The sequence below is a fragment of the Phaseolus vulgaris genome, chromosome 2, assembly GCF_000499845.2.
Source record: "Phaseolus vulgaris cultivar G19833 chromosome 2, P. vulgaris v2.0, whole genome shotgun sequence".
Classification (NCBI taxonomy): Eukaryota; Viridiplantae; Streptophyta; class Magnoliopsida; order Fabales; family Fabaceae; genus Phaseolus; species Phaseolus vulgaris.
In genome coordinates this window covers 31,661,287-31,689,229 of record NC_023758.2, presented here as the reverse complement: position 1 = coordinate 31,689,229, position 27,943 = coordinate 31,661,287, and the positions used below count along the sequence as shown (strand labels likewise).

The 27,943-nt window shown below is 32.9% G+C and overlaps 4 protein-coding genes and 1 long non-coding RNA gene across 8 annotated transcripts; 2 read left to right on the top strand and 3 right to left on the bottom strand.

Annotated features, from left to right (window-relative positions):
* Positions 1-612: 612 nt before the first annotated feature.
* Positions 613-5,711, top strand: LOC137811462 (BTB/POZ domain-containing protein POB1-like). Of its 3 annotated transcripts, XM_068613229.1 has the most exons (6): positions 613-981; positions 1,415-1,507; positions 3,884-4,005; positions 4,142-4,205; positions 4,374-4,653; positions 4,801-5,711. In XM_068613229.1, the coding sequence occupies exons 3-6, from the start codon at positions 3,922-3,924 to the stop codon at positions 5,615-5,617; spliced, it is 1,245 nt and encodes a 414-aa protein (XP_068469330.1). In that variant the 5' UTR covers positions 613-981; positions 1,415-1,507; positions 3,884-3,921; the 3' UTR covers positions 5,618-5,711. The 3 variants fall into 3 exon arrangements, with proteins under 3 accessions (XP_068469330.1, XP_068469331.1, XP_068469332.1); XM_068613230.1 differs by lacking the exon at positions 4,142-4,205 and having other exon boundaries at positions 773-981; XM_068613231.1 differs by lacking the exons at positions 613-981; positions 1,415-1,507 and having other exon boundaries at positions 3,921-4,005; positions 4,142-4,256.
* Positions 5,712-8,296: 2,585 nt separating this feature from the next.
* LOC137811461 (uncharacterized) lies at positions 8,297-9,951 on the top strand. Its single transcript, XR_011081087.1, has 2 exons — positions 8,297-8,890; positions 8,964-9,951. It is a non-coding gene; the product is annotated as an uncharacterized lncRNA (long non-coding RNA).
* An 8,159-nt stretch (positions 9,952-18,110) lies between these two features.
* On the bottom strand, positions 18,111-19,100 carry LOC137809367 (uncharacterized). The gene has a single exon (XM_068610490.1). The coding sequence runs from the start codon at positions 19,098-19,100 to the stop codon at positions 18,111-18,113; it is 990 nt and encodes a 329-aa protein (XP_068466591.1).
* A 1,395-nt stretch (positions 19,101-20,495) lies between these two features.
* On the bottom strand, positions 20,496-21,784 carry LOC137811460 (uncharacterized). Its single transcript, XM_068613228.1, has 3 exons — positions 21,510-21,784; positions 21,114-21,249; positions 20,496-21,036 (listed from the first exon to the last, which is right to left on the bottom strand). The coding sequence occupies exons 1-3, from the start codon at positions 21,668-21,670 to the stop codon at positions 20,980-20,982; spliced, it is 354 nt and encodes a 117-aa protein (XP_068469329.1). The 5' UTR covers positions 21,671-21,784; the 3' UTR covers positions 20,496-20,979.
* Positions 21,785-22,360: 576 nt separating this feature from the next.
* Positions 22,361-26,467, bottom strand: LOC137811459 (uncharacterized protein At5g41620-like). 2 transcript variants are annotated; one of them, XM_068613226.1, is made up of 3 exons: positions 25,693-26,467; positions 24,771-24,896; positions 22,361-24,144 (listed from the first exon to the last, which is right to left on the bottom strand). In XM_068613226.1, the coding sequence occupies exons 1-3, from the start codon at positions 26,050-26,052 to the stop codon at positions 22,633-22,635; spliced, it is 1,998 nt and encodes a 665-aa protein (XP_068469327.1). In that variant the 5' UTR covers positions 26,053-26,467; the 3' UTR covers positions 22,361-22,632. The 2 variants fall into 2 exon arrangements, with proteins under 2 accessions (XP_068469327.1, XP_068469328.1); XM_068613227.1 differs by having other exon boundaries at positions 24,987-25,899.
* Positions 26,468-27,943: the final 1,476 nt, after the last annotated feature.

Genomic DNA, 27,943 nt, shown 5'->3' with positions numbered 1-27,943 from the left:
AAGACATTCAAAATATTAATTTTTATTTTATTAGATTTTTTTTTAAAGAATTTTTTAATATATTTTTTAAAAATATATATTTCTTTGTATATTTAATATTTAAAATATACAAATACAAATAGATTTATATTTCATTAAACAAATATAAATACACATGTAATAATATATATATATATATATATATAATAATTAAAGAAAAAGTATTAAATAAGATGTGACATAACAAATTATTGTTTTATTGTTTAGAACATATATATAGAAATATATGTTATGCTTTGAAAATTTACCATTTATAATTATTATGTTTGATAACGGTGGATTTGGATTTTTATATATATATATATATTTTTTTTTATTTATTAGAATAAATTATAAATTTATAATAATAATATAAATATAAAAATAATGACATCTTTTATTTAATTTTTATTATTAAACATAATTATATATAAATGATAAAAAAATAAATATAGATATACAAGTGCAATAATATCTTTGTTTTCACTAATAATAATAATAAAAAAAATAATTAAATTAAATTTATATAACTATTAAATATTAAAAAAACAAAATATTTTTTAAATATATCATTCTCAGTACAAGTCAATTTTTGCAGTTACCAAAACAACTCAGTATATATCTATGTAACCTTGTTTTCGCAGAAAATAAACAAAATAAAGACGAAAAGAGAAATGAGTTTGGGTTAGTTTGTTGGTTACTTCTCTGCAAATGCTAAAACCTCATTTGTTTGTTCTTGCTGCACGTATGGTTCTATTCAAAGGATTTAAAATGACTGAGACAGAGACACTGATGATGTTGGTTTGGAGTGTAACTTCTCGTTCGCATTCGACAATATCAATTTCTCCGACCGAATTCTCAACATTGAGGTTATACCCGACCCTCATTGCAGCCGCACCCAATCCCGTTCTCTCTCCACCGTAGCTCCCAGTCGCAAGAGAAGCAGACACGGTCTTCTGAAAGGTACCTTCCACTCAGACACTTTAATTCTGCTACTACTTCTTAAATTAAATTTGCTAGGTCTAAGAATAAACTCAAATTTCCCACATGTTTTGTCATATTTGTTGTTTCTGTGGTATCCCAAACACTAGAAGTTATTCATTGGTTTATTGAATTTTCAAATTCGGGCGTGATCATTGGCATGCGTAGTCCTTACCAGGTTATAATCTATCTAGTACAGACACTGGATATTACGAAGACTGATACATATCTAAAATGTAGGACGCAGATAAGGGTCTATATAATATATAATATAATTATAAATTATATAAATTTACAAAGATTTATGAGCACCAGGTATGTTTGAGTTTTTAGGACAGTGTCGAGCTTCGTAAGTTATAACTTGTTAATTTGGTTTGCTAAGTCCCTGAAAAATTCAAATGGTTCCATTTAACAGGTAGTGATGTCCTCTTACAGACCGAGGAAAAGGTAAATTGTAATTTATCAGATGCTGAGGAAGCTGTGGCAATTACTGAGGCATCACCATCAGGTTTTTGTGTTAACATATGGTTCCATTCCTTTTTTAAAAAATTCAATACCTTGGATTGTTATAGTCATGAAGTCCCTCCCTAATGCTTCAAGATCCCGCTATTTATTTCCTGACAAATCATTTGGTGTTGTTGGTTTCGTCTCGTGCCTTAAGTACTGAATATAATTCAGTAAATATACAAATTTGCATGCATTTGTCTTCTGAGTATATGAATCTTGACCTAGGTATTTAAAATTGGGATTTTACCTTGATGGGGAGAAAGGAGGTAAAACTCACAAGTTGTAAAGTTCTAAATTGAATTGTAGGATTTTTACAAAATCCATAATATTGTTATAAATGAGCTAGAATAGTATCGAGAAGTTCAGAGAAAAACCTTCGTTCATATCACGCAATTTTAAGAAGACATTCAACATGAGAGGTTCAGTCATAATGTCAGCCATTTGTTCTTGTGTAAAGCAATATAGCAGTTCCACTGTACCAGCCTTTGTGAGTTCTCTTAGGAAATGAAACCTCACATCTATATGGTTGAAGAGCGTACTTGGGAAAACTTCATTTACTATTTTTGAGGGCTGCAGCAATGAACTCTCTGCTTCAGTGCAAGACAAACATACAACCACCGTTTTTTTTATGACTAAGATATTGCACCTGAATTTAGTAAAAATACATACCTGAAGTGCTCTTTCTATCTTCCGAATCTCCAGCATAGTCACTTATCTGTATAAGCAAATAGTTAATCTTCTCTACCCTTCCTATAAAAAGTTCCAAACTCAGCACTTGAAGAATTTGTGTTGCTCTCCAAGTGCTTTTCTTTAGAAAAACTTCTCATGGCTGTTTTCCTATGACACAATCTTTGCATAACTTTGATGGAGACGTAAGTTGTGGTAACCCATTCACCATCTCCTCTGTTGAAGGTTTTCAGGCCTTTAAAGCCTAAATGCTCATATCTGCAATGCCAAAGATGCGCTGAGTCTTTAGTAACAGCATTGAAGCATGCTGATTCTGTAGGCATACAGAGGGTGCTGAACATGTACATTCGATTTGAGGACATGTTCACCTCTATGATTAAGCCTCTCTCTGGATGATACACCTTTCATCTTTCAAGTCGAAATAAAATAGTTAATTCCTTCTCTTGCAATTGCCCAATGCTAAGTAAGTTGTTCTTCAACTGTGGCATATAAAATACTCCATTTATAAGTTGGAAAGTTCCATGAAGAGTCCCTTAAAAATAGGAACTTATTATCTAAATAATAGCAACAAACTACCAAACAAATACATATTGGTATCTCATATCCCATAAATATCATGCATGCATCATAATCATAAATCATAACTTATTGAAAATTCCGAAACACAAGTTCACAGCACATTACAAAGCTTAAAACTTAAACACAAAGCAAATAGTAATACTCTAATCCGAGGATTGAGATGCTAATCTATTTTGCGGGTTTTGAACAAGATGAGTGTAAGAACTAAGAAGAGAGGGTGCATTCGGACAATTGATCGCAAAAGCCAAAATGTGAAAAAACTCAAACCTGTAAACAAAGGTATGAATAGAGGAAGAATGGAAAAAGAATATCAACGTCTAAGAAGAATGACTGGATAATAGTGGAAAAACTGCAAAGGAGAATGAAGGAAGAAGAAGATAGGCTATTAGGGTTTGTTGGTTCACCAAATCGAAGAAGTGAATGCTTTGTACAGTTTTGGGGTGAGTTGTGAGGGAAAATTAGAAAGTGGGTCAGCAAAAAATGAGTTATGTCAAATGTCCAAATGAATCACAAGCGATTTTGTAAAATCCTACCTCTTATGCAATTTTTGGATTTAAATCAAGATTTAAGAAGCATTTTTACCTCATCTTCGATTTATCTATTGTTTGAATAGTTGAATTCAAAGGGATTAAAATCATGGAATTTTACTAGTTGAATCCCAATTTTAGCTACCATGATCCTGACTCTAAATTTTTTAATTTTAAGAAGAAATTGATCATCCGGTTTTGTAATAGGAATACAGACTAGAAATGGATTTTGTTCAGGGAATATAGGAATTGAAAATTTAATGACAAGGATACTGCTTAATGATTGGAACTTACTCGTTAGTTTGTGCTTTTGACCATTATGTGACTATTAGTTCAAACAAATTAAATCTAACTATACCAAACAAGTTCAACTGGTGAGTTCTTTCTGTGTTTGGGAAGTGCTTCCTGACTACCTTCATTGGTTATGATCTGATAATTTATGGATGTTTTCAGTGATAACCATGATGAATAATCTCCACCAGCAAACTGCATCTGTGCTGTAAAAATGTTTTCTGTTGATATTTATGTATGAATTTAACTGTCAGCTTGTGATACAGTTATGATTTACAGTATTACTTTTGTAGGTGATGAATTTTCTCATGGAAATGATTCATTATTGGACATGAGTTGGTCAAAAGTTCTAAGAGTTAGGACCATACATATAAGTTCTCCAATTCTTGCAGCAAAAAGCCCCTTCTTTTATGAGGTACGTTGCTTTACTATGCCCAGTGCTGCGTTTCTACTTAATTTCCTTTGATGTCAATATGCTTTTTAGTTCTTCTTGAGGTTGTTCCCAAGTACTCATACACTTAGATGACTCCTTGCTATAATTCTTCCTGTAGTTGTTTTCAAATGTGACGAGAGAGTCTAAGCAACAAAATGTTACTCTTCGTATCCACAATTCTGGTAATTGCAGGATATACATGAGCTGACGGTTTTTGTCGCTTTGTCCTTCTGGTTGCCCACCCTCTCCTCCCTTTTCTATTTTGTAGACTTTATAATGCTTATGCTAGTTTTTTAATGTACAAATGTCAGCTAAAGCATTCTTTTCTTTTTAAACTATCATTGGAGCAGAAGAGGCTGCCGTTATGGACCTACTTAATTTCATGTATAGTCATACTTTATCAAGCACGACATCTGCTTCTGTATTGAATGTGCTGATGGCTGCTGATAAATTTGATGTTGTGTCATGCATAAGTTATTGCACTAGGATGTTGGGGTTAAGGCCTATGACTTGTGAGTCTGCCTTACTTTATTTGGATTTTCCTTCGAGCATTTTGAAGTCAGATGCAATTCAAGCACTGATAGAGACAGCAAAGTTGTTTCTTGCGTCACACTACAGAGACATAACAAAGTAAGTTTCTTACTCGACATGTTTCCTTTATCTGGGTGATTTTGTTTTTTCTTCAACCATTATTTATTGCAGTTTTTTTTCTCTTGGCCCATACTTTATTTTGCAAACTCATGGACTTGTAAGGTTCTTCTTCATCGAGTGATCTAGGTTTGTAGATGAAGCACTGAATTTGCCCTTAGCTGCCATTGAAGCAGTGCTGTCTAGTGATGACCTCCTGATACCTTCCGAGGATGATGTCTATGAGTTTGTGATCAAGTGGGCTAGGATACATTATCCCAAAACTGAGGACCGGCAAGAAGTCCTTGGAGCACGCCTTGGTCGACTCATACGTTTTCCACACATGAGCTGCCGAAAACTGGAGATGGTCTTGAAATGCAACCACTTCCATCCTGACTTTGCATCAAAGGTTGTTCTTGAAGCTCTTTTCTTCAAGGCAGAGACACCATGTCGAAAACGCTCTCTCGCTGCCCAGGATGCCGGCACCACCTGCTCTCGGTATGTCGAGCGGGCTTACATGCACCGCCAACGTGTGAAGTTGGTTGAATTTGCATTGCCTCGTCCGGGGGGTGTGATATACCTTGACCTAAAGAAAGAAGAATGTGCACAATGTTTTCCTAATGGTAGAATTCACTCTAAGGCATTCCACCTAGGGAAGGAGTTGTTTTTCTTGTCAGTTGGCTGCGATGTGGACCACCACAACCCATTCTATTGCTTTGGCCTTTTCTTAGCAGTGAAGTTAAAAGAGTCAGATTCTCTTGGTGTTGAATGTGAATTTGCTGCTAGATCAAAATTCACTGAGGAGTATATAACCATACGCAAAGGAATATATACTTTCACTGGAGGGAAGGTTGTGGGGCATAGGAACCTGTTTGCTATACCATGGACTACATTCATAGCTGAGGATAGCCAATACTTCATCAAGGGATTACTTCATCTAAGGGCTGAACTTACCATTAGACAATGACTCCTTTTTAGGATTGGTACTCTCTGTTCTTTCTACCTTTTCATGACTAATGTCCAATATTTTCTTGTTAATAGGCATGCCATTATTAGTCTTACTTTTTAAGAGCATGCAAATGCTTTTTATTGATTAGTATCTCACTGCATTTAGGTGATGACTGAATAGGATTTGGATTAATTATATCAATAACTGATTGTAGAATATGAATAAATTGGATTTGGATTAATTATATCCCTATTTGATTGGCGAATAGTTGGGCAAATTTTCACCCAGTCAATAACACAAAAGAATGTTATCTTCAATTCAAAATTTTAAGAAAATGAAGTTATGGATTTTTGTCACTTAACCTAAAGAAAATATTTATTCAACCTTATATTTAGTTATATCTATTACATGTAGATATAGATAGTAGTTGTCTCTTCAACTTGCAAGCATGAGGGTTTTGTAAAAGGTCCACAGGATGCTGATATATTAACATCCTTAACACTAAAATCGTATATTTCACATCTTAATAAATTAATATATTTTATTTTTATTTTATTTTTTAATTTAAAAATATTATACTATTGTGTTTTATATGGTAAACATAATTAATTTGAATTTATACTTTAAACAATATCATGTTCTATATGGTAAATGTTAAGTAAATCTGATTAAAAAAAATGTTAAGTAAATAAAAAGTATTTTGAATATTTTAAAAAATACAACACATGTCATTATTATTTGTATGGTTAAATATGTTTTCTTTTTCTGCACTATCACATTAAATTTGTTTTAGTCTTAGTTCAAACTTTAGATCATCCAGATACTTATAATATGAAAATTATTGAAACATATTTATTTTGAAATGTTTGTTAGTTTGTTTTACAGATTTTTTTTTTTTCAAAATTAGTTGTTGTTTTAATTGCAGAGTGTTGATGTCAACTATAACTACTTCATAAATTGATGAAGTGAAATATCAAATTGAATCAATTCTATAAAAAGATCTTATTCTAATTATTTTCATACTACAAACACCTAAATAGTTTAAAGTTTGGATTAGGGACGATAACCAATTTCGTATTATAGTAGATAAACAAAAAACAAATTTAATTTTTATTTTTATTTAATAAATGAAAGAATTTATAAAAGGATGAGATAAAAAATTAAAATGATTCCAAAATATATTCTGATATAAGACTTGAATATTCCGAGTTACTTTTAATATGGCAGACATAGAAAGGGTATAAGTGGTGTTGTGAAACTATGTTTATACTCATCTAAAGCAATGTCTTTTAAAGGGTAAGCCCTATTCGAATCTCCACTCTTTCATCTCTCGTCTCATTCATGTCACAAGACAGGTACATAAAAAAGTAAAAAGCTTAAATTTAACATGTATTTTTATTTAATTTCTTAAATATTTATAAAAAAATTTGGTCTATCAATTTGTTTATATATATATATATATATATATATTATTTCACATGATGAAAAATACTAGTAATGAAAGAGATTTAATATTATTTATTGTTAAAAGATGAATACGGTGTATGTCACCAAAATAACTTTAAAAACATGTTAACTATTAGTAAGATTGAGGTAGGTAGTGTAAGTTACACTTAAACTGAAATAGTTAATTTATTAAATACTCAATAAAAATGATCATTAGAACTTATTTAGAGTAAAACAAAGTTAATTTTCGGAATGAAAATAATTGCGTAGGGAAACCATATATTTTTTTCTAGAAAATGAAGAAAATAAATAAAGTACTTTCGCTTAATTAATAGAAAAATTACTTTTACTTGATTGGGCAGGTAAAATCATATTTTTTTCTCAGAGAATAAATAATACAGTTTCTATATCGACTTATTTAAAAAAAAAAATTACAATTACTTATTCCTCTGCTAATGTTATACTAAGTTATTATAAGCAATATGGTTTCTAGTTTTAAAATTAATAGATATCATTTTATTATTCTAACACTCATATATTTTATTATTATTAATTAGACATTTACTCTATTCCTTTTTAATAAATTATATATATAAATATTTTTAATAAAGTAACTTATATCTCCATTACTTTATATATTATTGTTCTTACAATTATCCGAGACTGAATGTCCCTTGTCGAATTCTTCTTATCTTCTCTTCGACTGATCGTTCTTTTGGGATGTCTGAGAGGATATTTGCAAAGACATTCTGACGCTCAAGTCAGATAAGATCAATTTGAATGATCTAATTCATGGTTCAAAGTAACATTACCTGGGGGTTCCCTTTTAATTATACTATTCTAATGGACTTTGTCATAACGATTAAGATAGGCTCAATGAGTGTATAATCATGCTTGTTTGCTCCTAATTAAAATTAATGTATTTAACCTGAGACTGACATATATCATCTTTTTGGCTGAGAGGTTGATAGGCCATGAACGTAATCGAACATCTGGTCTTTCAATCTCTGCAGAGAGATTGGACACTAATATTTCAATGGATTGACTTACCTATTAATCAATAAAGACCCATAAGTCCGACTACGGTTGAGCCTTGGTATAACCATTATAAACGTAATAAAATAAATGTTTATTTATTTAAAGTTAAAATTCAATTTTAACTTTATGTAATAATAATAATAAAATCGTGTATTCCATTCTTTTCCTTGAGTTAAGCACTTCCCATTTTTTTCATTCTTTTTTATGTTTATATTCAAGAGGCGACAATACTCATGATGCACAAAACTTGTTGGTAGAACAAGCAGAATATGAATAACTTCCTTTCCAACATAATACAAAAGCACTTTAGTTAACACTAGTGCTTCCACCGGTTTCTCTTGATGCGAACCAGCTTATAAAAAGGGGGTTTGTTCCTGAGTGTCTTTGTGAAGATTAAGGTTCTCATCTCACACAAGTCACTGTCTTGTCTTCAAGTGCATCAAACGTTTGGAACAAACCTTTCATGGTGAATAGGCAATGAACAGAACTTGGTAAGAGAGAGCTTTCTTCTGTCCATTAACATGTGGTAATAGGATTCAATTAGCTGCTGACTCATTCATTCAAATGCTGACAGAGTGAATCAAACTCATACAGTAAATGAATGAATGATGTGGGAGACAAATTGAATCTTATGCTTCCTGTATTTGGACTGAAGGGAGCTCCCTTTTTTTCTTCTTCATTCATTCTTTGCTTCTGTTTCCTCTGTTTCTTCTTATCTTCTTTCTGCTATATTGCATACTTTTTTCAAGTATCTAACACTTTGATCCAGAAATGTACTTTCGCTTTGGATGAATGAAACCTCACAAGGTGAGTAATTACATCTACTTTAAGGTAATTTTTTATGTAATAGTTGTTATCATTACTGAATAACTATTATCAGGTTAATTAAGGATCGAATTCAGCTGGTTGAAGCAATTTTTGTGCAGTACATGTTACAAGGAAGGTATAATATTGCAGTAAAATAAAAAGACATTCGAAGAGTAATTTTTAAGAAGTAGATTTTAAGTTGAATTCAATTTTATCAAGTCAATTCATAAGATGAAGTTTGCACTCACTTATATTAGGTTTCGTTTGCGACACTTTTCAAAAACCACGACTTTCAATTTTCACCACTCATGGCATCAATGAACAAAAACTAGACAAACTCACCAAAATTACTAAACTTAACTAAGTCCAAACTCAACCAGGATCAAATCCTCTTGCGAAAAGGATTGGTTTTGTGGATTGAGCACGGGGTCCTAGTACCGAATCCGTTGACTGTCGGTGGAATGCTCGAGCTGCTCCTGCCGCGAGAACGGGTCATCGCATGCCGCTTGGAGGACAGATTGGGAACAGATCCTTCAAGACCTTTTTCCATGTTTTTATTTTTAGTCGATGTAGATTCGAAAAATAACTTAACATCTTTTTAATTTTAATTTTCTGTGATAGAAACTAATAACAGGCTGAGCATAAACTTTTAGGATTCTTCAGGTAATGGATCTGACTCTATTTAAGAAGTTGTCGTGAAGATTGATTTGATTTACTAAATATAGATGAAAGTTGTTTGGGTTTGGTTATGGTATATAAACTTTTCAATCTTTACTTGAAAAGTTGAAAGCAGATGAGGCTGAAATTCAAAAGCATAACTCCAACACAATAAACTGTTGTGAAAGAATATTGTGAAAGAAAAAGATTTAATGGCACTTCATTTTTTGGTTGGGAGACAGGGAATGAATGCCACAGTGGAACACCAAATAGGGATATTGAAGGACAGAAATTACTTTTTCTTTCTCTAATTGTAATTTTAAATTTATGTATTATAAATGTAAGTGACTAGTCGTTTTATAATTATCTCATTTACCTGAAATAATATTTGCAGTTGTTGTTTATAGGTTATTGCTGTTGTTTCATTATTAAATTCCTTGGGTTTTCAATTCTTTAGTATTATATTATTTAATTTATTTTTGAAATAAAATGCTTATATTTTTTATGAAAAAGAATAGAATGTTTAATATACAAAATAAATAAAAAATAAAAAAATTAAAAGTATCAAAGCTATATTTACACCAAATATATTTGGCATAAAAAATTTGTATAAAAATCGTATCATAACATGTTTTCATATCGTTCTACATTAATCAGTTGATTCAATAGTTAATTTTACTAACTTAGTTTTAGTTTAATAAGTTGGTTATCACAATTTTGGTTAAGAGAAATAACTTTAAGCGGCGTATATATCAACTACGTTTTACAAATATAACCTATAGACAATAAAATTATATTGGTTCTTTAACAACTTTATAATAGATTTAATCTCCTCATTTTCATTTCTACTTGAGTTTCTTCATCAATTTTCTTCTATTTGAATTTCTCATTTTTTACGAAATTTTACAATTAAATGAATTATATAATTTAATGCTTAAAACTCAATCTAAAATATAAAGTTTCCCTCCAAATATAAAACTCATAAACGACTTTTTATTCGTCTATAACACACCGTCATTAGATTACAAGCAAAAATCAATTTCAAAGTTTAAAGGACTAAAACTAAAGAAGCCTTTTAAAAAGAATAAAATTGAACTTCGAGAATTTTTTAGAGACGAAAAAATATATTTTACTTTAAAATAAAATACAGGTAATTGTTTTCTAGTTAATATTTGTTTATAACCAATTATTTTATTTATAATTTTTATTCCCTAACAAAAAATAAAAAATTAAATTACTATTTTAATACATTTAAAAAAAATGCAAGTATTATATCCGTATTAATAGAAAATTTTCAACTTAATAAATACCAAATTTGTTTCTGTTTTAAAAGCCTTATCTGTGAAAACGCTACCTGAATTTCTGAAAAAAATTGATCACCAAATTATATTAAAAACTGTTTATGCTATCTCTTTGATTTTCTAATTATTTACTAATTTCTCATAAATTTAATCTGTACCAAATTAGTTTTTAAAAATATTTTTATTATGACTTTAGTTTTAAGAAAGACTTATGTTGGAGTATATAACTTGGTGACAAGATTTTTTTAGCATAATGACAATTTTAATTCTAGAGATTTATTTAACAAATAGATTTTATATAAATATTAACGTAATATACACTACAAGAAAATCATTAAATAGTAACCAAATTTAGATATAAAAAATAATTAGTCACCTGAAGACTACAAAATTATTCATATATAAGTGATTTCTATTATTAATAAAAATTTATAAAATAATTTATAAATTTTGTATCTAAATTAGCTACTTAAGTTTTAACAACTAATATTTTAGATTCTAAATAAAGACTAATTTAGAATATAAAGTAGTAAGTGACTAAAACTTTGGTAGCTAATGGGAACATACCAATTTAAAAACCATTTTATAAATTTTTATTAATAATATAAACTACTTTATATATAAAAAAAAATTATAAAATAGTTTTTAATTTAATCAAATAATAACTATTTATTTTGGTTTATAAAATTAATTTTTATTTAATGGTAGTTTTAGAAAATGAAAATGAAGGTTTTCTCCTTTTTTCCTTCTGAAGACTGTGGAGTTTGACACTACTGCATTGAGTATTCTTGTCTTAATCTGTAAAAAGGCAATATCAGTGATTGCTAATTATGCAGAATCTAACATCACTTTATCCATAATATGATTATACTGATAACTGCTCTATCTTTAACAAACACAAGATTTAACTAAAGTTGTTTGTCATTAATTGAAAATTAGTTATCATGTCAGACTAATTAAAATCAAATTAAGAAAATTCAAATACCCGAATTTCGTAGTGTTAATCACTAAGTGAAGCATGGCCAGTTTAATATAGAGAGTGGTGTTTGTGACAGTGGAATTTTGCATTGCATTTAGGTAAAGTTTGATTCCCTTTATTCTCCCGGGCCTAGATGTTTCCAACCCATCTGGAAAAGTATCAAGAGTTAGTGAAGTGGATTTGTTTGTTAATATTATAAAAGTCTTGTCCATCATCATCTCAAGATATGGAAATAAATAAATCATCATAGTCCACTTCCGAATATGTGTGTTATACTGTGTTTTTAAAAGTTATAACATTGTATATCTTTTACACTTTTTAATCGGTTTACATTTTTTACTGTTATCTTTGGTTCAGAATATGTGGGATACCTTAGATATGTTTGAATTAAGTTATATATAAGTATAAGAAGTTTATTACCTTTCAAATTAGAAATGTTCACCTATTTATAATTTTGGTTATGGATCCTTACCTACGGGAAAGATTAGGTAGATCTATGTAGATTCATATCTTCCTAATCATATTTTAAGGATTTAATTAAATTATTTAATTGCTAATTGTAACGGTATGTTTTCTTTAATAAAGTCGAGAAATCGAGTGATTGCTTTCTTCGTTTGCTCAATATGCCGACGTGGTGAGATGTTGCAAGGTCTTCAATATATATTGGTGCAGAAAGGGTGAAAAAATAACGGTTATTTTAGCCGTAAAATGGCAGCTTTTTTATCGCTATTGTTCAGTGCATAGTCTATTCTCTTCAAGTAAAAAAGACGGCTATTTAACTGTTGTGTTATATTCAAAAAAAAAAATGCAGCTATGATAAACGTCGTGCTATGAACTAGTTACTCAGTCGCTCGGTAGTGCAATATGAAACAATATGTTTGGAACTAGTCCCTACAACATTCTCTGATACAAGAGTGACGAGGTGAAATTGCATTGTATCACGTAATGGTACAAGGAGATTAATTTTATCTCAATTGATTTGACAATAAGTAACATTATCACCAGCTTCTTTTGTTTACTAGTGGAGAACATGCATATGATCTCATGATTTGGTATTTAATTTCTAAAATTAGTGAATGGCATTGGTTATCTCTCAAATCAATGTTCAAGATGCTTCCACCAAGGCATATGTTCGGTATGCAACTTCTGGTTTGTTTATTGTTTGAAAGAAAAACAGCACTTGCTATGGAACATTTTGTTTGTCAACTGTTTGAAAGCAAAACAGTTTGATTTGATATCGTTTATAGGTCCTTCTTGGTGAAGTTTTTATTTATAAAGAGGAAGAAATAAGGAAACAACATACCTTAATGACCATGTTGTAATGAGTGCATGAAACGTGATCAAACCTCAACCCCACAAATCATCAATGGACTCTTTAGTGTAAAAAGAGGATGAGAAGAAAATATAAATTTTCCCAATCAATATCATAGAGGAGATCCAGACAAATGTTAGTGAATAACTTTTTTTCTCCATTTTTCTCTAAACTTTTTGAACACTAAAAAAATAGTATGTATGCACTACGAAATGTTTTTAATTTCAAACAACCGTTTTTGTTTTTAAAACATTGTGTTTGTTTCTGTTTTGCATTTATTTCAGAAGGAGCAAACAATTTGAATATGGATATACATTGAGATGACTGCTAAAGTGTTGTTACTGTTGAGAGCTTTTCCCATTGCAGCGTTCACAGATAGGATAGTGGAGTGGCTTTTATAATTAAACTTTGCATATATATACTTATAAGTGTATTAAATAGGCCGAGAGGTCGTGAGTATACTAAAAATTAAAATAATATAAAAAAACAATTAATACAAAAATATTGTATCAAAATTCAATAAATAAGTTTAAAACTTTTAAAATATATTTAAAATTATAAAGTGTGAAAATAAAAGTTCAATCAAATCAAAGTTCAACCAAATCAAAGTTCTAACAACGAATATTATAAATAGGTGATATGCTCAAAAGGTAAGTAGAGTTATTTATCTGATATTTGAACAAATTAATTATAACTTTATCATTGGAGTACCTTATAAGTATACACATCCACCGAGAGCAACCCTAGACCTAGAAATCAAGAGTTAAACCTGACCAAATAGTTGAGTGACACATCCAGCAATCAAAAACCAACCTAAGCTCACGTAATTAAGTCTAATCCAATAAATTCAGACACCGAAAGTTCAAAATATCAGTGAGAATTCGATCGATGGAGAACTCGATCGATTGAGAAAAGAAAAATAAGGTTAATTGTTTTTAAGGTTGTGTAAGAACAATAAAAACTTAGCATATACTTAAGCAGCTATTTAATCAAAATAATAGGAACTTATTATGTACTTAAGCAAATCAAAATAAAAAACAACTATTATTGGTAGTTACTTATTCGTTTTTATGATCTGCAGATATGGTTTCACTCGTTACAATAGCTTCATTTCTAACTTAACAGAAGATACAGTGTCATCTGCAGCTGACATACAGAATATTAGGAGGGAATAAAGCAAGTTTTTCCTCGTACAAGATTCTTCTTAGCTTCAACATGAAGTAACGCAAATAGCTCAATAGTTTTTCACACAGACACATGATCTAATGTAAACATGCATGTAGTTAATATTAATAATTTAGACACACATCAATCATCTCTAATGGTTAAATTATATATATAAAGAAAATCATTAAATAAAAATCAATTTTAAAGATAAAAAATAATTAGTTAATATATTGATTAAATTAAATATAATTTTAGAAACTAAAAAAAAAAAAAATTCTAAATTAATTTATATTATTATTAAATAGTTTTTAAATTGGGATCTAATTAACTGAACAAAATTTTTGTTATTAAATTTAGAATCTAAATTATTGGTAGTAACTTTGGTAGCTAATTATATATTAATTTAATTTTTTTTTTAATTTCTAAAATGTTTCTAATTTAATTAATATAACAATTATTTATTTTTCATTTTTAAAATTGAGTTTTATTTAATAATTTTCTTGCATAAACATATATAAAAAGGGAACATTACTGTTTTGCAGTACTAATTTGGCTCATAAGTGGTCATGAATGAATTAAAATTCTTGTAATCTATGTAGCACAGATAGGGATACGGATACGGAGATACGTATAATCTCTAAAATGTAGGACACGGAAACACGGATCTATATAAATTAAAAATAAATATTTATGTACAAAAGTATGTTTGAGATTTATTTGGGAACATGAAGATATTTTTTATGACAGATTCAAAAGAATTTGTTCCTTATTTTTATAATCATAATAAAAATTTATACAATAAATTTGAGTTTTTAGAAAACTATTATATTTATAATTTTTTAAATTATGTTAGAACCGTACTAGAATTTTAAAAAATTCAATAAATATTTTTTTAATTAAAATTAAGTATCATACGAGTATCGACATCGATGTGTACAATACGGAGATATAACTTAAATTTTCTTTCTAAGAGGATTTTTACCGGTTACCGTGTATATATAGGCTAAAAAAAAAGCACTTCAAGTTTTGTGGGTAAAAAGTCTTCGTTGGCTTTACTGTGATTTCAGTCTGATTAGGTTAGAAAAAATTAAGCACTTCACATGAGTTATGTGATTAAAAGTCTTAGATAACCCAATTTACTGTAGATTTGAGTTAGATTAGATTAGAAAAAAATTACAAATCGAAATCGAATCTAATCCACTAAAATTCCAATTCATCATAATTGAACCCTTGATCAGTCGAACTGTCTCACCAATCCATATAAAAAAATTTAGCACCTCCATGCTTTCCTTCCGGAACTCCATAAAATAACAATTTTATCCTTATAATTTTTGTATTTTGAATTTTAAAGTTAGAAATATATTTTTTTATTAAAAATAAAAAATTATATTTCAAATTTAAAAATTTGGAATGTATTTTTTTGGGTTTGAAGATACCTATAAAACTTTAAAATTCATAATCCAAATTCTAAAATTATGAAGATATTTTCAAATGAATTCTAGAATTCGAAATGTTTATAGACTATATATATAATTGGGAAAAAAAACCTGCACCTGCTGTGCAAGGATACTTTTAAAAATTAAAGATTTATGGAGGTGCAGGAAGAAATATATGGAGGTGGAGGAAAAAATTGTCAAAAAATTTAAAAATAACATTCTAACACAGTCCAATACAATTAAAAATCATGGATGCCAAAATATACACAGTCCACATATTTGAGTTCAAGATATATATGAGTATTTGAAGTTTAAGTTTTAAGATGAACACGTTTAATTAACTTTTGAGATTATGGAGATTTTATTTCAATGTTATTTAAAATTATTATATATGTGTGTGCACGCGTGTGTTGGTCATCATAAGTATATTAATATGATAATTTTTTCGTGATTATTTCAATAATTTTGAATTTAGTTCCAATTTTTATATTAAAAGGGTAAAATTAAAAAACTGTAATATTCTTTTAAAATGAAGTAGCTAACTCGTTTAATCTACCAATCATAGGGAACCCGGTCAATTATTTTATTTTTTTTAAGTTCACTAATAAGTTAACTGTACCTGAGTGGAGAAATGGGGCCCAGGCACGGTCGGTTGACGTAATGAGATTGCTGACGTAAATGGATCGACGTGTCGATCTTCTTCTCCTTCGGTCGGTCGTTCCTTCTTGGTGTCTCCTTCGGTCAGGCGGGGGAGGGTACCTGCGAAGGCACTCCGACGCTCAAGTAAGTATGAGATTCTAAGCGCGGTTTCGTAAGTGAATGAAAACGTACCTTTCTCTAGTTTGAGCACCGTATTTATAGGATTGCTAAATGGGCTTTCTACCTCTTGGGCTTAGGGTGGTTACGGATAGGTTTTACCAATCATGCTCCGGAATACCCGCGGAATATATCTTCTTCCCACGCGTATCCCTTATTTTTCGGAGTTGCATCTTAACTACTTAGTTTTGTAACGCGCCCTCACAATTATGAATTCGGTCGGTCGGCCGCGGTGCCTACCGGTACACTTGCCCCCCAGGCTCGAGGTGAATAAAAGCCGAAGAGTCGTAATGATTGTTGTGCCTTTCGAGTTGTCAGACATTAAATTTAACGGAATGACGGGACGTTCGCATTAGCGAAGAATATTTTTGGTTAGGCATTGGACAAGCAGCCTGCCTGCATGGAGCACCCGTGGAGGACGATCAGTACGACATAGAAAAAATAGTAGTTGATGGAAAGCTGGTGCCGGCCAACCCCGATGATAATTTAATGAACAATGTGCCATAGAAAATTGTTGGACCCGACATGTGGGCAATACACACTTGCATAAATAATTCTGATTACATTAAAGTAATAAGATATTCGGATGCCGAACGAGGCATAAATAATTCCTAATAATTCTGATGTCGGACGAGGCATAAATAATTCCGATTACGTTAAGTAATAAGATAATTCTGATGCCGGACGAGGCATAAATAATTCTGATTACATTAAAGTAATAAGATAATTCTGATGCCGAACGAGGCATAGATAATTCTGATTACATTAAAGTAATAAGATAATTCTGATGCCGAACGAGGCATAAATAATTCTGATTACATTAAAGTAATAAGATGATTCTGATGCCGGACGAGGCATAAATAATTTGTTAAAGTAATAAGATAATTCTGATGCCGAACGAGGCATAAATAATTCTGATTACATAAAAGTAATAAGATAATTCTGATGTCGAACGAGACATAAATAATTCTGATTACATTTAAGTAATAAGATAATTCTGATGCCGAACGAGGCATAAATAATTCTGATTACATTAAAGTAATAAGATAATTCTGATGCCGAACGGGGCATAAATAATTCTGATTACATTAAAGTAATAAGATAATTCTGATGCCGAACGAGGCATAAATAATTCCGAATAATTCTGATGCCGGACGAGGCATAAATAATTCCGATTACATTAAAGTAATAAGATAATTCTGATGCCGAACGAGGCATAAATAATTCTGATTACATTAAAGTAATAAGATAATTCTGATGCCGGACGAGGCATAAATAATTCTGATTACATTCTGATGCCGAACGAGGCATAAATAATTCTGATTACATTAAAGTAATAAGATAATTCTGATGCCGAACGAGGCATAAATAATTCCGAATAATTCTGATGCCGGACGAGGCATAAATAATTCTGATTACGTTGAAGTAATAAGATAATTCTGATGCCGAACGAGGCATAAATAATTCTTAGTGTCTGCTATGCGGAATGGTCCTTCCCAACTGCTAGAAAACTTGCCTCCTTCCTTTCGGGCGCTACTCCGCATTCGCCATACTAAGTCTCCTTTGTGGAACATTCTTGGTTTGACCTTGGAGTGGTTCGGACGGTTCGTTCGGTCTCGACTTCTCTTTCTTTGCTCGGGGTTTGGTCTTTGAGGACTCCGGATCCGACGGCTTTGAACCGTTGGTGGTAATCAATGTGTTCCTCGATTTGCATGAATTTGGTTGCTCGAGTTCGAAGGTCTTCCATGTCTTGAGGCGGCTTCTTGATGAGACTTTCAGTAAAACGGCTCGGCCGGATGGCCGAGACCAAATGGTGCAATGCAACTTCCTGCTTGAGCCCTCGGATGTTCATACATGCTTTGTTGAACCTATCTAAAAAGGTTCTGAGAGATTCACCTTTTTCTTGTTGTATCGCTAGGAGAGACATGGAGGACATGTGATGCGGTCGGCTGGTGGCATACTGAGTAGAGAATTTTACGGCTAAGACGTCGAAGTCGTCAATGGAATTCGGAGACAGCTCTGTAAACCAAGTAAGAGGTTCTCCCTGGAGCGACGTGGGGAATACTTTACACCACACATTGTTATCTGTGGTATACAAAGTCATTTGCGTCTTGTAAACATTTAAATGCTCGTCCGGGTCGGTCGAGCCGTCATAGAGTTTAATGGCGAGGCCTCTCCATTTGTCAGGAAGTGGTGTGGTGATGATTTCGTTTGTAAAAGGATGAGCCCTTTTACTTGACTTTCTTTCGACTGTTTTAGCTCTGGAAGCAGGATTGGTGTCGGCTGGTGTAGGTATGCGAGAGGCGGTTCGGTCGGCCATATGGGATTGGCCTTCTCGTTCGGGATTATCAACCTGTCGCTGGAGTCGCGCATTCTGCTCTCTCAATAAGGCGATTTCCTCCTCTTGGCGGCGTTTATCCTCTTCGTGTTGACGACGGTCTTCCATCCCCTTTTGCCGCAGTTCCTCCATCTGAGTTTGGAGGGTTTGAATCATAGTCATCTGTTCCGCCATAGCGTTGTTGTTGTTCCTTGTTGCAACCATTATAGCTTTAAATATTGAAATCTTGCCTCGGCCCCACGGTGGGCGCCAATTGTACCTGAGTGGAGAAATGGGGCCCAGGCACGGTCGGTTGATGTAATGAGATTGCTGACGTAAATGGATCGACGTGTCGATCTTCTTCTCCTTCGGTCGGTCGTTCCTTCTTGGTGTCTCCTTCGGTCAGGCGGGGGAGGGTACCTGCGAAGGCACTCCGACGCTCAAGTAAGTATGAGATTCTAAGCGCGGTTTCGTAAGTGAATGAAAACGTACCTTTCTCTAGTTTGAGCACCGTATTTATAGGATTGTTAAATGGGCTTTCTACCTCTTGGGCTTAGGATGGTTACGGATAGGTTTTACCAATCATGCTCCGGAATACCCGCGGAATATATCTTCTTCCCACGCGTATCCCTTATTTTTCGGAGTTGCATCTTAACTACTTAGTTTTGTAACGCGCCCTCACAATTATGAATTCGGTCGGTCGGCCGCGGTGCCTACCGGTACATTAACTAAGTTAGGTTGCTGAATAAATGTTTTAACAGCCCATAACAAGTGTAACTTTGTTTATTTTTCTTTCTTGGTGATCCTAAATCTTGCTTAAGGAAAGTACAAAGGTTGCATAAGTTTATTTTTCTCCCACTTGCCCGTGATATTGTTTGACTTTTTTTAATTCCTAAAATATGGATTGAGCGCATGATGTAATAAATTTATTTTATGAATCTAATTATTTTATTAATAATTAAATCTGGGTTTTATTTCAATCACTTAAGGTTGTTTCAACTCAATTAATTTCAGATTTAGAACTAGTTCGTCAATGGAAAACTAAACACCCGAAAGTTTATTTAAAAGCATGCAGGAAAGTTTTTGGTGCTATTTTCCTCTACCAAAGACGAAGACAACTGTCGTTTGTAGCAAGAGACACAAAAACATCACCTTTCGAGGTAGCTTCGGTGGGAAGATCAAACTGCATCTTCATGTATCACATGAAAATACTACAAATGAATCTTTTCAAATGGTTGTAAAGAAATTGTATCTGACGCCATATCATGTATTAGCACACAAGAAATAGAAAAATACAGCTACAATCTGGAACAATTCACTGATTTGTTGTTATCATATCAAAACTCTAATGACTATTAATACAATTGGGACTTGGAAACTGTTCTGACATCAAGTCTAGATAATATTGCTAAGATCAATCACAAGTGTTGTTTCGAGTTATATTTTTAAATTGATTATAATCTCTCATATACACTCAATTTATATTATTAACACACTCCTCCTTTGATGAGAAATACATGGAATCTTTTCCATTAACTTCAAACATCGATATTAACACTATTTTCCCACATTATCGGTTTTGGCCTATAAACTCACAAAAACAAAATATTGCAAGGATGATTGAAGAAACATGAGCAAAGGGTACAATTAATTGTATAATTGAAAGCGTAAAAGGTTAAATGTTTCACCAATCAATCCTGGGATAAAAGTAGAAGACAGGATATGAAAATTCAACAGGGAGGAAAGATAAGCTGCCCTCCTTAAAGAGAAAAAAATAAACCAAGAGGTGATTTCCTGTCAATTATAGCACACATGGATGGTGACAAAAAAACCCATCTAAAAGACAGATAATTTGGAGGCATTTGAATGAATAGCCTCTTTTCAATCTTCTAATCATTTTACCTTATTCTCATGCCTATTGCTTCACACGCTATATCCTGCTGCTGCTAAAGGTCTCGACAAGATAACATCATCAATTATTGCAGGGAATCCATAAAACAAAAGGGTATCACATAATTACCCTATCTTTTCCAAGATCACAACGGGCTAAAAACTGTTACCATGACAAAAGAGGGTACTGTTGATACTGAATCTGCTATGCATCTTAGACAGGTTCATAGAGGCCCAAGACATGTCCATCAGTACACCGCATAGCTGCAACCTGATCACAGGTAAATCATCACATCAGACCTTGGGCAAGTTCCCAGTTGTATGAAAGCTATGAGTGAATCACAATACCTTTCCATGGATCTCGTATTTGATGGGTCCATCGAGTTCGGCTCCTAACGCCATTAATTTAGCTACTGTACTGTTCATGTCAGTCACCGTAAATGACAAAAGAGAGGAGTACCCTTTCTGCGTGGTGGTTTGGTCACTGTGAAATTGAAAGTGAATCATCAGCTCATCACTTCATCCAATATTCCAAACCAAACATAATAATTTGGACCACCGTCGAAAATTAAGAAAAAGAATGACAAATCAACGAAATAAGAAACTAATCACGTTACTATTAGTAGGTTTCTCGAGCGTATTATAGTTAATTAAAGAACCACGCACATTGTGGTCGCCATTAATTACGGCATTTAGGAATGAACAATCATCGAACAGATGGAGGGCGTGAGAAGAGAAAAGTACTGGGAAGAATGCATGAGGGCAAGCTTGAGAGAACCAGATTGAAGTTCGGCCCAACGAAGAGAGCATACGTTGATGGTGAAGTCCAAGCCTTCGGAGTAGAAGCGTGCGGCTTTTGGAACATCCCTGTGTAGTTGTAGTATCCACCTGAACGACGCTGCCATCAGGGACGCCGTCTGCGTTTCGCTCTTCTTCGCAGACACACGTGCGCTCAATTGGATCTCAAGGTTCGGGCTTGCAAAATTTGGCCCATTTATTTCTTTTTCTTGACTGATATAACCACAACCTCTTCCATTCACCTAAAACTCCTCCTTATTTGCGATCTAATTACACAATTAATTAGCTTCTATTTCACCTTATTCTTTGTTAATTAATGTTTCAAAAAACATCATAGTAGAGATCTTGTCAAGAATATGAGAATTTTTTACGTATCTCTTAAGATATCACACTCGATCCATAATGCTACAATTAATATTTGTGAGATTATTTTCAAAATATACGACAATTCGTTATCCCTCTCTATGCATCCCATTTGCAATTAAATGATAAATTAATTATTTCCCCCCTGTATTAATTGATATATTTTTACTAACGAAATAAAAAAAAACTTAAATTAATTACATAAAACTTATCTATCTGAATATGAATACTCACTAGGCCAACTACTTTATATTTAAATACGACAAGAGGAAGTATTTTTACCAGTAAAATAATCAACATCTGTGATGCTCAAGTCAACACATAATTGTGGATTAACGATATTTATGAATCTCCGATTCATAGTTGGTACTCACAAGTACAAAAAGACTTGCCTGTTTTGTTGGGCTCTTAATAATGAGAAGAAGAATAAAAACTATCCAAAATTGTATATTTGTTTTTCACTTCTCAAAACTCGATCTGATTCTTTTTTGGCTACATGACGTGACAACATCTACAATAGTATATAGAGAATAAACCCCCAAAGGAAAAATATGTTACAGAAACAAAGTGAAAATTATGAACAACGCAAAATTTGCACAAAAAAGACGAGACAGGGAAGTGTAATGAACCAGCATGCAATTTCCCCACCAACTTATTCCCTTAGCCTGAATTCTCCAACATGTTAATTGTTTATGCTAAACCACCTCTAAAAGGACCCTTTCATGGCTTTTAAACGCGATCGCTGCCCCTTAGACCTAGCTTCCAGAAGCTTTGCCTTCAAAGTATTATTCTCCTTTGGTCCTGAAGCCATTTTGGAAGCTTCCGATATGTCAAGGTCTTGGGATCCAAGTTTTGCCATCCACTGCTTCACAGGGCTTGCCTGATTCCTCCATCCAGCATTGCTGCAGGAAGCCTCACCATAGTTATTCTCAGCATGCATATTGCCACTTTCTGATGCCATAAGTTGACCTCTTATCAGATTATCAATGATGTGGTTTTTACTGGAGCTGTGCAATTCAGTGGGGTTCATCTTTCCTTCAGAATCATCATCTTCGTTAATCTCAAAGTTTTCACACTTTTCAGATAAAGTTCCTTCATCTGGCTTGGTGTCTGTGGTCTTCCCCTGATCTGCATCAATTGACTGGGACTTCTTATGTGAATCAGATGACATGGCCCACGCCATCTGTTCTTCAAACTTAACTTGCAAGCTAGATGGGCTACGATGTTTTAACCCTTCTCGTGGTATTGGTTTTTTCTTCGTGTAGTTGGTTTTCAATGTCTCCTCAAAATGTTTGTCGACAGGCTCTTCTTCATGTACCTTAGATCCCTTGTTGTTTGGCTTGTTCAACTCAAAACAATTTGAATCACTTCCCACAGAATCATCGTCATCACCCACCACCTGTGGAGCACTGACAGCATCGTTCAGTGGTACAGATTCCAAGGAATTACGGCGATTCCTCGCCACGATATTTTCTGCACTTCGACTATTTTGTTTAGCTCTAAGAAAGGTTTCGATTTCAAGGCTTAGTTTATCGACTATGGACTTGTCCATAAAACCATTCTGAGCTGCTTCCAGCTGCATTTGCATACGTTCATCCAGCCATGATTCAGATATGTGGAGAATCAAACGATCGTGATCAGCCCTTTGAATCCAGTCTTTATCAGACTTGTGATTCAGAGTATGCACTTCTCGTTCATATTCATTTATTCCCCTAGCAAATTCATCACAGAGGTCCTCCAATAGTTTTCTTCTAGTTCTCTCTTGATCCAATTCTTTTAGAGCGCTAGTAAGGGAGGACTTCACTTCAGAGAGATCCCGAGCCAATTTCCGATGTATGCTCTCTGACCGTTTCCTTAATTTCCTCTCATCCTCAAGTTCATCCCTCACAGATTGCACAGCGGCATGGAGTCGATCCTGCTCCTTGCTCTTCCTAACCAGTTTATCCTCTGCAATTTGCTTCATTAGGTCGTCAACTTCATGTCGATCTGCTTGTCGGTCTCGAAGCAACTCTTTGACCCGTATACGTGCATGATCTAGCTCTGATTTTAATGCTTTTATCAATGAAATGTTAGAAGCATGTTGTTCTTCCAAGCTCCATATTCTGTTTAGCACTTTTAGAAGTTCTGTAGATGTTTTGAGACTATAATGTGGATCACCAATCCTTCCCTTAAATTCCAAGGAACTAGAAGGAGTGGCTCCAGGATTATAGGGTGTCATCTGCAACCCAAGAAAGGAAAAGCAGAGTATTCAATAAAAGATTTGATGATTATCCAACAATAAACAAGCTTTCAGTAGAGTAGCGATAAGTATTGAATACCCTTTGTACCAAACAGACAATGAAGGATGAACCTAGTATTCGCAGTAAATATTTTACAATACATTCTGCAACAAGAATGTAATTCAAAAAGAAATCTACAAAAACAGCGACTCAAACTTTGAAATTGTTTCATTCTTTAAGCAAGCTTCGTTAATATTACAAATATTTTATTATAGATATCATTCTAACGATTATTTTGGCATTAAACTAAACTGCAACGTAGCTGTTGCTGGTATGTTATATCATTATCATGGACAAAATTAGTCATTCACCAAATTTCTTAATATCAGGAATAGGTTACACCCAATATTTTTTTCTTCCACAAAACACTGATGGATCATAATTCAGAGAACTCCCATGACCTAATCAACTTTGTGTAAATGTATGCACTCACATTATATAAGGTGCCAAGTCCCACAAAAGAAGCAGGTTTACTTCGAAGGATATGTTATACTCTAAAAGTGTTGCCCAGTAGAAAAGAAAAGGAAGGTGGAGGTTCATGGTTGGGGTCAAGGTTGATGCTTACCTCCATGGAACTGCCATAACTTGCAGGAGATAAAGGTTGTAGTGCATGATCATTTCTATCAATCACCCGATGCTGCTGCATCAGGGATGCAGCAATATGCCTCCTCAAACTGCTGGCGCTAGCTGGCTGATGAAAGAGCAGAAAAAATATCAGTTTAAACGACATCTAAATTTGTCTCTCTATGGAATTGCTAATAACGTTAATGAGAATTTCTACCTCAATTACAAGGTTAAAGACAGTGTATGACTTCACACTAAACATGTCCAATGCTCATAGACGCTAAGATCTAAACACGACCATCCACAAAAACAAAAGAAATTGAAAACAGGTAGGATAGTAAAGCCAGATGAAAGAGACCATTCAACCAAACACAGATACAACAAAGGAATGAAAGAGAAAATTTAATGGGAAAATGCCCGTCAACAAGAATCAGGTGAATCAAAATCAACCCAAATTAGATTCACTATGCCCTTAAAAAATCAGACAAGTGAGGAAACTTTTCAATAAAGAACGAATTGCAGATGCTGAAAGAACATTTCAGGAATAACAAGTCAACATAAAAAAAAAAAAACAGCAAGTCAAGATAGATATTGTATGGGAAATAAATAAATAAATAAACTAGTTCTACTGGCTAACCTAGTACGAAGGTATACATAAACTCGGAACGCCCTTGAAGGATCATAAAGCTAATATAAATAATAAGCAGAAAAAAAAGTGTAAAGAGGTGAAATTTAAGAGTAACTCAATGTGTGGTCACATTATAGATAAGCCTAAGAAACAATTGTTAAGATAAACTCGAAAACTGACTATGATAAAAAAAAGTATAAAATCGGTTTATAAAGAAAGGTCTCAATCTCTAGTGGGATCTCAAACACGTCGAGAGTGTGACAGCTCGTGCTGGGGAAAGTGAAGAAGACGGTACCTGATCAGGGGAAGAGGGAGAAGCATCAGCCAAGAAGTTGGAGATGTGGAGAGCCTTGTCCTTGTGGAGGATGTAATGGCGGCGGCGATGTCGGGGATGAGCAGCAGAGGGAGCAGGTGGAGCGTTATTAGCAGAAGGATGCATTTGAAAGAGAGGGAAAGAGTGGTTGAATTCCCAGAGCGCTGCGGCGAGCTTTCTAGCAGAAACAGAATGGTGGTGAATGTGTTTGGTAGTGTGAGTAAGCGAAAGCCAAGACGGGAGTGGAGTAGAGGGGCCCTTGCTTTTCCCTACCAAAACCCCTCGCCTCAACTTTTCTCCCAAATTTTCCTCCTTTTCCGCTTCTTCTTCCTCGCTTTTCATCTCTCTCTTCCTTTATTTATGCCTTCTTTCTTCTCTTTCATCCCCTCCTAACCTTTTTATCTCTCATTTATTATTTTCTTCCCCCTTTTGTTGCCCCCTTAATAATAATACACCTCGCTCCTTCCTTCTCTCTCTCTTCCCCATTACCCCATGCCATCATCTTACTTTCAGTACTGCAATTAATGTCTTTTTTTAATTAGTTGGAGTTTATTGAAAAATATGTGATTCCGTGCTTCAAATTTGAGAGGTTAAGGAGGAGAATTTTTTTCTATTTTCTTTTTCTTTCGATATCTACTCATCGACTCACACGGTGGTCAACAATTAGCTACCGCACCGGCGCATTCAATAATTATCATTAATCGAAGTTATGAACAGGAGCAGTTTTTTTTGGACAGACAGAGACTTTTTTGGAAGCAACAGAATCAATCAATTCCATGTCAATATTAGACCAGAGAGAGATTAAACACACTCTCTCACCTTCATTTTTTATTCTTGCATCACAATAAATAAATATAAATGTAACTAACAGATTTTATATTAAACTTTTTAAGATATATATATATATATATGTTGGGAAGATGTTAAAACTTATTTACCATTTTGTTCTTGTTTTAAGTAAGTCGGGTCCTTTTTATTTAGGATTTGTTTCTCTTAGTCATGGATAGAGATTTGTTGTTTTATCTTCTTAGTTTAAGTAACACTAGTCCTTGCTATAATGTCCAATTGTCTTTTTATTTTGGTCTTTACCATCTAGTTGATTCTTCCTTTTATCGAAATGACACAACTTATAAGAATATTTTGACGATCAAATTAGTCTCACTATGATGTACATGTGAGTTGAGAGAAAAAAAATATTTTTGACTTTGTGTCTCCTATGATATTTATGTATTTTGAATGGACCACAACTATCATAGATCTGCTTGTGGATTCAAATGAGAGTCCAATTGTGCCTTAATCACGATTTACAACTAAATTGAATTAATTACAGTTAATTATAAGTTTACGATCTATATTTAAATTAAGAAAATCATTCGATCTTCTCAACCATTCGTCCATATCGACCTTCTCCACCATTCCACCATATCGGTATTCACATCCGGTAGTAATAGTAGAGTAGTTGTTCTGATTTTGATAAGTATTGAAGTTACAGCATTTAAGCATTAGTAACTAAAAATGACGTGAAAAAAACAGCTTTGTGCCACTAGTATATCTGTATTTAGCAACTTTGGTGGTATATGTGAAGCAAGAGGATGAGGAGAAGGTTTATAAATTTGAAAAAACATTTTTCAGACAAATCAAGCACCCGAAATTGGTATAGTAGCATAGGGTCTTATTTCATTACATCATGTTTTCAAAAATGCTCATATGAGCATGCATTTGTTATAAAGTTTGCAAATGCAAAGAAATTTCTTATAAGAATGTGTTCATGACTTGATTTTTACAAGAAATAAAATGATAAAGTCGTGATTGGTTCATTTAAAGTTTTTATGATGACAGAATTTGAGATGAGAAATTGGATTTGATGTGTTATTTTTTTGGTATTGGGTAGTTCATATTAGCTGCTGAAATTTGTTTCAAAAAAAGTATATTATGGAGATTTTTAGTATATTATAATTGGATAAGTGCAATGTAGCTTGCGCAACTATTTTTATAGATTTGAAATTGAAGAGTATTCAAGTACTTGAAAGAGACCATGAAATTTAGTGTTCAGTTTTATTTTTTATATGTTTATGCAAAAATGATAATATTGATGTTATTTATTATGAGAATGATAACTAAACTGGTAGGACTTTCGGCCTATATGGCTTTACTTCGAATTATGTGCTATTTGAAAGGTTGGCAATTTCTTCATTCACCTCAATTTTTTTTCTACACCTTCCTAATAATTATT

What these genes read in the sequence shown, in the direction of transcription:
- LOC137809367 (XM_068610490.1), bottom strand. Translation starts at nt 19,100, where the DNA reads ATGGTTGCAACAAGGAACAACAACAACGCTATGGCGGAACAGATGACT.
- LOC137811460 (XM_068613228.1), bottom strand. Translation starts at nt 21,670, where the DNA reads ATGGCAGCGTCGTTCAGGTGGATACTACAACTACACAGGGATGTTCCA. An exon ending in GCCCTCATGCATTCTTCCCA is followed by an intron (nt 21,250 to 21,509) that starts GTACTTTTCTCT and finishes TCAATTTCACAG; the next exon opens with TGACCAAACCACCACGCAGA. An exon ending in AATACGAGATCCATGGAAAG is followed by an intron (nt 21,037 to 21,113) that starts GTATTGTGATTC and finishes ACCTGTGATCAG; the next exon opens with GTTGCAGCTATGCGGTGTAC.
- LOC137811462 (XM_068613229.1), top strand. Translation starts at nt 3,922, where the DNA reads ATGAGTTGGTCAAAAGTTCTAAGAGTTAGGACCATACATATAAGTTCT. An exon ending in TCTTCGTATCCACAATTCTG is followed by an intron (nt 4,206 to 4,373) that starts GTAATTGCAGGA and finishes TCATTGGAGCAG; the next exon opens with AAGAGGCTGCCGTTATGGAC. An exon ending in CACTACAGAGACATAACAAA is followed by an intron (nt 4,654 to 4,800) that starts GTAAGTTTCTTA and finishes CGAGTGATCTAG; the next exon opens with GTTTGTAGATGAAGCACTGA.
- LOC137811459 (XM_068613226.1), bottom strand. Translation starts at nt 26,052, where the DNA reads ATGAAAAGCGAGGAAGAAGAAGCGGAAAAGGAGGAAAATTTGGGAGAA. An exon ending in CTCCCTCTTCCCCTGATCAG is followed by an intron (nt 24,897 to 25,692) that starts GTACCGTCTTCT and finishes CTCTTTCATCAG; the next exon opens with CCAGCTAGCGCCAGCAGTTT. An exon ending in GTTATGGCAGTTCCATGGAG is followed by an intron (nt 24,145 to 24,770) that starts GTAAGCATCAAC and finishes CTTGGGTTGCAG; the next exon opens with ATGACACCCTATAATCCTGG.